This window comes from Sinocyclocheilus anshuiensis, unplaced genomic scaffold (assembly GCF_001515605.1).
Source record: "Sinocyclocheilus anshuiensis isolate Anshui unplaced genomic scaffold, SAMN03320099.WGS_v1.1 scaffold3256, whole genome shotgun sequence".
Classification (NCBI taxonomy): domain Eukaryota; kingdom Metazoa; phylum Chordata; class Actinopteri; order Cypriniformes; family Cyprinidae; genus Sinocyclocheilus; species Sinocyclocheilus anshuiensis.
In genome coordinates, this window is record NW_015552819.1 from 29,731 (window position 1) to 41,539 (window position 11,809).

General features: G+C 39.1%; 1 protein-coding gene across 1 annotated transcript; it reads left to right on the plus strand.

The window, feature by feature from the left end:
- Window positions 1-8,935: 8,935 nt before the first annotated feature.
- LOC107667972 (centromere protein N-like) lies at window positions 8,936-10,942 on the plus strand. The gene is made up of 5 exons (XM_016459706.1): window positions 8,936-9,404; window positions 9,535-9,589; window positions 10,000-10,109; window positions 10,279-10,402; window positions 10,526-10,942. The coding sequence occupies exons 1-5, from the start codon at window positions 9,234-9,236 to the stop codon at window positions 10,639-10,641; spliced, it is 576 nt and encodes a 191-aa protein (XP_016315192.1). The 5' UTR covers window positions 8,936-9,233; the 3' UTR covers window positions 10,642-10,942.
- Window positions 10,943-11,809: the final 867 nt, after the last annotated feature.

An 11,809-nucleotide genomic window follows, 5' to 3' on the forward strand; every position in this document is an offset into this window, starting at 1 on the left:
AAAAAAAATCATCAAAAGGAAGAAACTCGTACAAGCATTTTTACAAATGCGATGTTAATACCAGGTGTAAATGGTCACTTTTATCCAAAGTGACTTTTAGTGATATAAGGTATTCAGTATGTGCATTCTCAAGATACAGGAACTCACAGTGAGCACCACACAATCACGTCCTCACCTCTTTCTTGAGACAGTCCCGCATTGCACGGTCCACATCATTACATGTGCCAAAGAACCTGAGGACGTTATGCTAATGACAGAGCCAGACATTATTTTTCTTACAAGCCTGTTTTCAAACCATGTAAGATAAACATTTTGCACTCTCTCTAATTAGTGCACAGGTTTTATGACAGATTATCAGAAAAAAAATTATACAATTAGAATAAATGGTACAATCCAAAAAGTAGCGTGTACTTGCATCTAATAGAGATTTAAAGAAATACAATAGTTTACTCAAAAATAAAATCCTGTGATCTTTTACTTACCCTCATGTCTTACATGTATGACTTTCTTCCAAAGAACACAAAATGAGTTAAAGCATAGAAATGCTTCTGTTAACTACCTTTTTTGGCCCACAGAACAAAATCATTCAGGTTTGAAATTACATAAGGCTAAATGTATGAGGTAAATGATACCAGATTTTATTTCTTGGTTTGTTTCATTCACAAAATTAAAATTGTTTACTGCATGGTTTGTGTATGAATGTGGGCAACCTACAAGTGTGTTTGCCTCTCTATCAGCTGTTCCGCCGCTTGTTGCGTTTCGGACTGATTTTGACCGTTCTTTGCACCTTAGCTTTGGAGATCGAGAGGATAGCCCTAAAGCCATTGGTGCAGGGTCTATGTTGACATCCAAGTCCCCATTCTGTGGTTGGTGCTGCTGGCATGCCTGATTTTAGTATCCGTTCCTGTTTCAGAGGTTTTTCCCACAACTCCGGTGTCTCGGGGCCTCATGAGGGAGGATCAGGCTGTCGTATGGTTACACCATCCAGCTTCTATGGGTTGATTGGGTTTGCGTCACCTAACCTTGTGCTTGGAGTAAGCAATTTCAAAATGCTGACGCAGAAGTTCATCCCGTCTCTATCTGAACCCGAGATTGGTTTGTGACCATCGATCTAAGGATGCGTACTTCTGCATCCAGATCGTCAAGAGACACAGGAAGTTCCTCAGGTTTGCTTTTGGAATAAAGCTTGCCAATACTGTATTTTTTCATTGAACTGGCCTCGAACGCAAGGTGAATGGATGCGTCTTGGCCCTGTTGTGACGGGGTGTCTGAGTTTTGAGTTACCTTGACGATTGGCTGATATTAGCTCAATCACACAAACTGTTTGGAGCAGCGTTTTCTGGCACTCCAACGGTGCTTACCCAATTGAGTGGTTGTCACATTAGGGCAAGGACTGACAACACGGCTGTGGTCTCATACATGGATTGTCAGAGAGGATTACGCTCTCGCCCCCTGTGCAGGTTGGTGAGATGTGTTCTTCTTTGGACGCAGACCAGGTTCCTGTCGATCAGAGCAGTTCATGTCCTGGGTCACCTGAACTCAGGAGTGGACTTACTCTTGAGACAGCGTTTGGAGGCTGGAGAATGGAGATTGCACCCTCAGGTGGCGAGTCTCATATGGCAGAGGTCCACGAGACGCTGTATGCCCTTAAGTGTACACAATCTGCTGGTTTCCCGTTTCATGCAGGGACGAGACTGCTTAGGCCTTTCCGCCCAGCACAGATTCCTTTTTGGGACTTATTTTTCGGTTGGAAGGCCTGGCAGGCCATCCATTTGAGCCGTTTAAGTCCCTCCTAGCACATTCATCAAGTTCTACTTGTCTGGACGTGAGGATGGCTCTTGGCTCCCGGGTCTCTTCCGTTTGAGCAGACTCTTTCCTCGGTCTTCCAGCTATCTTAGGTACGCCAGGCGAGATGGTATAGCGTTCCCATAGCGATGACGTCATCGCAGCATTGAAGTTAACCTATGAGAGGGAACATCTCGGTTACGTATGTAACCATGGTTCCCTGAATAGGGAACGAGATGCTGCGATTCTGGCTGTTCCGTACCTTTGATAGCACTTCCTTCATCATAGTGTAAAATCTGATGAAATAGCGCGCAGCACGCATATATGAGCATACATGACGTATGCTCGGGGTGGATGGTATAACATCGCAGCATCTCGTTCCCTATTCAGGGAACCAAGGTTATATACGTAACCGAGATGTTATACCTACTTGGCTTGTTCTGAATGGACGTCGGGAACGGGATTTTGTTAGACCGCCCGCTCACGTTCAAATTACACCAGATTTACCGACCGCTACCGCGTTTTATTCGGGAATTTAATCCCACGGCGCTAAAAAAATCTGGTCGGGTTCCCGCGGGAATGCAGACCTCTAGTATGAGTTCCTGTTCGGCTTGATGACGTTTAAGGTCTCCGACAGCGCCTGCAGTCCCATTTAGCAACTTGTTAGCAACTGTCCTTTAAGAAAAGTAACAGCTTTAAAAAAAAAATCACGAGTGGGGTGTAACTGGCGTGTTTTATGTCGTAGAATAAAACGTGAAAATATCTCGAGCTTGTGTGAACCACGGACCTTATTTAAGGGATTTAACCAAAATCCCATTCAAAAAACCCATTGACGCTGGGACAATGGAACCGGAAGTGCAAAAATGCTAACTCACTTCTGGGTTTTCCCTATTTTAGCTGTACAAAACAATTAGTTTTGCTGCTTGCTATTGAAAATTGGTGTTACCATATTATTTTAATGTATCATCTTAATTATGAACATGATTTGTAGTGCAAACAGTTTTACAGTTTACTGCACGTTGTTATTCTTCTCGTTATTTACCTATAGCGGCTAATGAACTGAAAATCTCGCACATAGGCTTACTTCCGCGTTGAAGAAAAAGGTGGATGTCGCCAAATGTATTGCAGTCACAATAAAAAAAAAAATAAGCGTGAAATCAAAATTTAAAAACGCAAGTAAAATTACATTGCTTTCATTTTAAAATTGTGCAAAGTTTTCAGAATACCAAACAATTGTAACGGATAAAAAATAAATAAATAGTGTAAATCAAATTTAATAATGCATTTAAAAAAATTAAAAGCATGAACCAAACCTTTAAACATTTAAAATCATACTGCACAAAACTGAAATATTGCAAAATTATCCGACTTGCACACAAAATCATGTTTTGCTTGGTTATATTTCTCTGTTTTTTTGTGCTCTCAGACATTTTCTGCTCATATTTTTATTTTTTGTATGCTTATGCTGTTTTTCCAAATGTTGCGGTTAGAGTTTCATGTACATCAGGGCGGGCTTAAGCGTCATCATTGGTCCACTAGTTCTTGATTGACAGCTCTTCCTCTAGCCAATCAGTCGAAGAGGGCGGTGACGACACTCCAGTGCACCTCATTAGCTGCCGATGCTCAGCATTCACTTCTACAGGTGAAAATGGATAACTGTCAGCTGGGGTAACATCTTTCCATACAGGACACTGTTATATGTGTCTGTCTGTCACTGCTGTACGCCTACCTGACAATCCATTAACGTTAAATGAGTAAATCGTTAAATTAATTTTGAATTAATGTAATGTTTTTGCATTGTAACTGTATACTCTGTAACACTATCGTTTTCAGAGGCCAGGTGGATTTGATATACAGGACCGACGTTGCCTATCCCTGCCATACACAGTAGTGGAACAGTTACAAGTGGAATAAGCGAAATATACCCATGACTCGACATTAAAAAAAACAAAAAGCTGCATGTTCTCACACTTTAACAGAAATTGGCATAATATTCATGTACAAAATATTAGGAATATCTTACCTGCTTTTATGATGTGGGCCTTGTCAGTCCATGACGTTTTGAATTTCGGAAAAATTGCTGCACTGATGAGTTCCGGATCTTCCTTCAACTCCCCAAAGCGCTTTTGTAGACCCTGCTACAGAGCATGAATAAGGGGAAGACATACCTTGATGGAAGCCTCCATCTTTTTGAGCTTGGAATCAAGAAGATAGATGGTGGGAAGCAGCCACCCCCGAGAGGTAAGAAACTTCAGCAGGACTTAGCCCATTAAATAAAAAGGAAAAAAAAAGTCAAACACAAACACCTTAAGTATTTCAATTAGAACAATGTGAGATTGAGCAAACAGACTTGCATTTTAATTTTGAATGCTGTACATACATTCCGAAGGGATGCTTCTCCCTGCTCCTTTAGGATCCGCATTACCCTCTCTGCAGCATTGTACACAGAATTCCATCTTGTGTGGTTGGGCTGAATGAACTGCAGCTTACATTCTTCTTGGACGATCACAGAATTGATGGCAGACCGGCTGGTTTTATTGTATAATGCCTGGCATTTCGCAAACGTTGAACGGGTAAGCTTCTTATATACCTCACTGCTGTCCTCTGCCTTGGAAGCAGCCACAGTTGCCACCAAATTAAGAAGATGACGCGCGCAACGCTGATGCTTGGGTAGATGATACTCCAACCCACTGTTCGTGTTCAAAATAGAACAGGTGTCCTGAACCTCAACACCTTCTGTGTCTTCCTCACTCTCCAGTGTCACTGCCTCAGCAGAGGAGCTGTACAGCTCGGTTGCATTGTATGGATTAGATTTTTGAATGTTGGAAGTTCAACTATGGTAAAGGGCTGGAGACTTTCACAAACAAACTCGAACACCTCTGTTCTTCTGAGTTTTTTCTTTTCAAGACGCATTCATTGTACTGCTTTAATTTCGATGGATGCCTTCTCTGTAAAAAGAATACACATCAAAACTGAGTAACTCACATTTGTCACCACTAATAAAAATTTCTTCTTGCATCATTTAAAAAAAATAAACCTGATTTAAAAACATGATTTCATTGACCAGTGAAAACACTACAGTACAAAGCACATAACATTACAATAATAACGCCTTTCATCAAAGTCCCTTTAAGGCTATTCTATTATATTATTTAAGGCTAAGGGTATTCTATAGGCTTTGCTTTCATTCTGGCTGGAACGCGCTGATGACATATGTATGCAAATACATACTTTGACAGGCAGGCAAGACAGCCTACCTTCATCTTCGGACTGAACATTTTGATTGGACGAACATTTTATAGTCCTAAGCCTTCCACAGGTGATATAAATACATATAAATATTTCGACCACTTAACTTAGTCTTAGTGATTGCTATCGGGATGTTTAGAGACTTTCAACCAGCATAACAAAAGTGTTTTTAAACCAAATCACATATCCTGCCTTTAATGCTTACTGCACTTTGAACTAGAGACCTGCACTCCGCGGGAGGACCACGGGACCCAACGCAACAGGGTGCGGCGCGGGACAATTTCAATTAGAACAATGTGAGATTGAGCAAACAGACTTGCATTTTAATTTTGAATGCTGTACATACATTCCGAAGGGATGCTTCTCCCTGCTCCTTTAGGATCCGCATTACCCTCTCTGCAGCATTGTACACAGAATTCCATCTTGTGTGGTTGGGCTGAATGAACTGCAGCTTACATTCTTCTTGGACGATCTCAGAATTGATGGCAGACCGGCTGGTTTTATTGTATAATGCCTGGCATTTCGCAAACGTTGAACGGGTAAGCTTCTTATATACCTCACTGCTGTCCTCTGCCTTGGAAGCATCCACAGTTGCCACCAAATTAAGAAGATGACACGCGCAACGCTGATGCTTGGGTAGATGATACTCCAACCCACTGTTCGTGTTCAAAATAGAACAGGTGTCCTGAACCTCAACACCTTCTGTGTCTTCCTCACTCTCCAGTGTCACTGCCTCAGCAGAGTCCGCACCAATCAATTCTTGCTGACTCTGTTCGCCATACACCTTAAGTGCTTTAATAAAATTTGATCCACTATCAGTTGTTGTTCTGACTATTTTTTTCTGAGATGCCATATTCTGAGTGGATGTCATCCAGGGTCCCTGCAAGCAAATCAAACGTATGTGATCCTTTCAAGCGTCTAAAGGCAATGGAAGCAGACCTTCTTTCCAGTGAAGATTAATCGATCCAGTGTGCAGTTACACCGATGTAACTCCGTTGTCGTGCTGTCCAACAATCACTAGTGGTACCTATATAGCTGACTTTCGCCATCTCAGCAGTGATGTTTTTTTTAATCTTTGCGGCTGCTTCCTCGATTCTCAGCTTCACAGTTGGTCTGTACTAGACTTGTGCCGGTATTCGGTAGTGCGATATATCACGGTAATGAATATGCACGATATTGTTATCGTGGGAACTTCAAAATACAGTGAATACTTACTTATACCAAATTATTCCGATTTTAAAAGTGTTTTTGAACCAAATCACATATCCTGCCTTTAATCCTTACTGCACTTTGAACTAGAGACCTGCACCCAACGCAACAGAGTGCGGCGCGGGACAACTTTTGATGGGCAAGGGCGGGTGCGGGCGGGAAGAGCGTATGTGTGCGGGATGCGGGAGAATAAAATTATTCGCGGGACTCCCGCAAAATAGAAATTATCTAAACATAAAATGACAAACAAATTGTTATTTATGTGTTGCACACAAGCAAACAGAACTACTAATAACATTAAAATGATTAACGCGCAAGCTAGGCAGACTTTATATTTATAACACGTGTTTAGCAATGTAGCCAATCACAGACTCAGCTGTTGATTTCTGGAACGCAATGGCCAATCAGAGGAAACAGAGGTAGAATCAACAGTGGTTTGTTAATGTTGATGCTTAGCCTAAATAACAAATATTTTATCGGGAGCATTTATGCGGGTATGTTGTGGATCTTAGGAGATGTTACAGAGCCATTTAATGTAAATTTCTTTGATGTGCTTAAAAAAAAAATCTATATACACATTACTTTTATGCGGGCTTTTGCGGGCGGGAGCGGGCCCAGATAAGATATTTTTCTGTGGGAGCGGGCGGGCGCGGGACATAATCTTGCGGGAGCGGGACTGAAAAATCCGTCCCGCGCAGGTCTCTACTTTGAACCCTGCCTAACAAGCTAACGGTGTCCAGCAGTTGGCGCCTCGAGCTCACGCAGCGTTGACAGAATACATGCCATTCGTGCAGGTGTTAACTTTCTGCAGTGCATAAGGCCATTTCGCGATTTCAGTCATCATACAGTAACCAGCAACATCACCAGTGGATCCTTAAACACCTCTGATTGGCCATCGTGTTCACAATGATCGTCACTTCATGCTCTTGACTGGGCGCTTTTTGAATTTCAGTACTGACTGGTACTGAAGTCAATATTTTTGACAACACTACTAGTTAATAAGGTAGAACAAGCCTTTACTCTAAAAGATGTCACTTTGTTAGATGTTAAAAGAGCAATCACATCTTTTAATAATAATTTGATATTACAAATAATTTGGTAGTAAAACAAAGTGTTGTACGCTTTATTGGTGCAAATATAAGTATATTTATTTTGTACAACATTTGCATCTGCTTTTTATCACTTAATTAGAAGCACCACAAATTAAAATTATGTCATGTTATAGGGACTAGGGCCTACTGAACAGACATTTAGAAGTTGATTTTAAAATAAAGCTATAAACACTTGCACTTTTACAACACTATAAGTGTGTCCCATCCAGTGGCAGCTCGTGGGTTTTAAAATAGAGGAGGCACACTAATTGTATTAGTCTGGGATCCCTGCCGATTATTATTATTATAATTTGCTTAACCACTTTAAAATGGCTTTTTGTCGTTGCTTTTAGTCAGAAAACGTAAAGAAAACGACATACATACAGCAAGATAATATAATTTCACTTACCTGGCCTATCACTTGAAGCAAACATCCATCCCTTCTTAAAAGTCTGTGTTAAAAGAGAGCTGCCTGTTGCGCCATTTAATTAAGCCGACTGCTGTAGCCTATATCCAGCTTAGGCTGTTTTCCCTAAATTTGTATATATACTGTTTGAATGACAGCTTGGTAAATTTGTTGGCAATCAAATATTCAATATCGCTACTCATCATAAGTACTTGATACATTATCAGCGCAGCGGCAGACGTTCAAACTACTATCACGTAATTTACGTTTCTGTGATGATTGGTTGATATCAGAAGGGAGGCTAGCCTCCCTTACGAGGTTTCTTTTCTCAACACTCCTCAGCACTGAAAGTGAACACTCGATGGTGATTGGCTACTTTTTTTTACCAACGGAGGCACGAGAGCTCAGCGCTCACCCGGCCTCCCCCTACCCTTCTCTATCATTAGCGGTTGTAATTACATCAGCAGATTCGGCACATTCGCGATAGAAAAGCGGCACTTTCACTTTATGGTATTACAACTGTGAAATTACAAACAAAAAATACACATTCTGAGACATGAACTGAAATGAATTGTGAATTTTATTAACATTAAATGTCCTCCTCCCATTTTCACCTCAAAATTATGGGGAAGCTGTGCCTCCCCTGCCTCCCCCGACGAGCCGCCACTGGTCCCATCAGGTAATGAAAAGTTGTACACACACTTGTCTTCATCCTCACTTGAACACTTGGGCCAAATACAGGAAATACGTCATATAAGTTGTCAAGTGGTCAAGTGCAAAGACCGCAAGTGTGGATATTTGGACAAGGCATTTGTTCAAACCACGTGAACCTCAACGCTGTTTCCTTTACATTATATTACTTTATAATGTGTTAGCATTGCTTTTTTTTTTTCAATATTGTAATTTATATATTAATCTGAAATTAACTTTGCCTATGAAATAACAGGACTGAGGCAGAGTTAAAATAGACAGATTGCAGATTTAAATTATGAATTTATGTTTAATTTATTTTACTTATTTTAGTGCCAGCACACCGACACAAATGAATGACTTTGACAATGACCATTATTTATATAAAATAAAATAAAATAAAATAAAACAAAGAATCAGTTGTAGAACCATATTAATTTTTATGACCACCAGATGGCCATAACACAAAACCGTGTTACAAAGCTTCGAGTATTGATCCTTTGGTTCAGAGCGCTTCACTTCGCCAACTGTGAACTGACTAAATAAACCAAACAAACTTAAACTAAATTGTGTCATCAACTCGCTTTCAACCTTGAATACTATCATTTAGACAGGACTTGAATGCACTATAGCAATTCTGCTGCATATAAAAGACTTTTATGTCATTGCCCACCCGCTTTAGATAGGAACTTCCGGTTCAGATCTCTGTTTGATTTCTGGCGGTTTATTTTGAACGTGTAAAACGCGAAAGATGTGATGATAATTAATATAAATTTTTAAGGAAGAACACTTTCGTCCGTCCGATGGACGCACAAGTCAGATCTGTTCTATATCGGGTAATCCGGAGAATACCGAACAAAAATATAGAAAATCTTTTGAAGAAATGGAATTGTTTATCAACAGATCAGCTCTATGCCCTGGATTACACAAGACCCAAATGGGTGATAGTGGAACATGTCATCAGCTTTTGTGAGGTGAGATACATCCATTACATCCAATTTTTAATTAACTGACATTTCTTGCATAACAAACACTAAACTTATTTTATTTATTTATTTATTATTTTATTTTATAATGTTTTTACATTTTATTTTTTACTGATAGGTTTTTCCAAGTGCACACTCAAGGATCCTACAGGAAAGAAACGCCCTTCCATCTCGTATGTACATGTTTTTATTTTTGTGTTTCTTACATGCTTAAGAACCAAAACAGTTGATGTGAGGTAATAAATATGAACAATCTCTCTCCGCAAAGAAATAAGATGATCAGAAACACACTAGATTTAAGTTTATAACCAAAATAGAGTATTCCAGTCAGAAATCAGATTTAAATCCTATTCCAAATCTGTAATAAAAAATTGTTCATAGAAGATTGCCCACATTAAACTTCATGAAACTTCAGAAGAACAGTGTTCATTGTGTTGAATTAGCAAACATTCTTATTTAAATTCATCACAGTGCTATGCTTTGCTATTGTAAAAGCAGTGAGTGAATAGATGTGATATATCCTTTAACTTAACTATAAATAATCTATATGTAGTTTTGTTGATCTTTTCTGGTCTTTTTACAGATCCCTGTATTGGAAAGGAACACAGTGACCATGAAGAGATGAGATATCTGATGTCCTGTGAGGCGTTTGGACATGGCCCTACACCAAAGCTAGAAACAGCAGTGTATAGAGTGAGTGTGTAAACCTCTGATCTCACATAACCATCTTTAGATTGAATTTCATTAGTTTGTTACATAAAATTACATTTTTATACATTTTTAATACAATCATTTCATTTCAATTAACCACAACAAATAATGTGTAAATGGGCTTTACTACATGGATCCTGTTTTCTTCTAGCTTGAGACAAGGTACAGGGGAAATGGCAACAACACCCTCAGTGACAGAGAGGAGTTCTTCAGAGGGGTGGTCAGGTTCTCAAGCAGCAGTCTGCTAGATTCCTTGCGTCACTGTGTTGCTTCAGGTGAGAGGTGACAGAAATTGAGGCATCTGAGGTGTCCGAAATTGCTTATGCTTCTCAGTCAGACCCTCAGCATTGTTTTCTGCTTCACTGCGGTCAATAAAGTATTTATTTTTCTTTCGGCAGGCATGGCTGAAGGTCCAGTCACTCCGCTATTGTCAGCCATCACTCAGAGAGGAAGGAATTATTTTGTTATCACAGACAAAGGCCCTGGTGTTTCCAGCCAAGCATCAGCACAGTGAGCCTGATCACAACTGACATTGCAGAGAAATATCAGTTCAACCAGGACATGCATACATGAGAATATATATTTAGCATCCTGCAAAGCTAAAATACTTTAGAGTAGCCATGTGTATAGTCTATCACTATCATTAGAGGACATGTCTGAGACAGCTGTAATGATCGCTGATCCAGCAAGGAGAGAATGTTTTTACAGTTAAGCTTGGTAATACAGCATGTATAATTTTTGTGTCATTTTAGCATGGTTTTAAATAAAGGTTTTAATAGAAAAAATATATATATTTTTGTATATGTCTGAAATCACATTTAACTTTAGCCAACTTTCATGCATCATTCAACCAGTCAATATTGCATGACAGGATTCAATAATAAATGTTGACAATGGAAATTCAAAATAGAATTACACTTGTTATTTTGTAATCATGAATCCTTACTCTTTTGCAATACCATAATTTTGGCTAAAATAAAATTAGTAACTTGGTATCAATGAAATTAAATCTTAAAGCCTCTTACTTACTCTTCAGATACTGTCTGAAGTGTTGCTTTGCTCTGTTCAAGAGAATGTTGAAAACACACTGTATACCTATATATCAGCAGAATTGTTGGGCTTTTTATGAGCCAGCACAAATGAATGGAGTGAACTACTCTATGGAGAAATGCCACTTATAAATTAAATCAAGGAATAAATGATCAACTTTATTCAAACAAAAATGGTAAGATATCAGTTTTAAATGCAGACATTTAATTTGAAATCAAAAGTAAATATAAATGAATGCATCGCAATATGTATGTGAAAACATAAGGTCTGTTTCGATGGCAAGTACCAGAGAGAAAAGATGCATGTCAAGTTTGATTTCTTTTAGTTTTTTTAGATTGAATCTCCACGCCATGAATATTGGACCCAGTCTCTACCAAATCCTGTCAGAAGAGTTTAGTTTTGTCTGATACCAAAACCAGTTAACAGCAAGTCTTGTCTGATATCCAAAATCAGCAACACTGTATTTTTCCTGGTACCCAAAACTATTAAATAAAAGTTTTCTATTAGCCTGAGAGTTACACCGTATGAGATGAAATATAACACTAATATAAGAAAACTAACTAATTAAAAAATGCAATATAATACATAAATAGAAATATAAGAAAATATATATATATATCTATATCTATATA

Bases quoted from the DNA above. Each gene is read 5' to 3' on its own strand.
- LOC107667972 (XM_016459706.1), top strand. From the start codon at position 9,234: ATGGACGCACAAGTCAGATCTGTTCTATATCGGGTAATCCGGAGAATA. The intron at 9,405-9,534 runs GTGAGATACATC...TTTTACTGATAG, and splicing joins ATGTCATCAGCTTTTGTGAG to GTTTTTCCAAGTGCACACTC. The intron at 9,590-9,999 runs GTATGTACATGT...GTCTTTTTACAG, and splicing joins AAGAAACGCCCTTCCATCTC to ATCCCTGTATTGGAAAGGAA.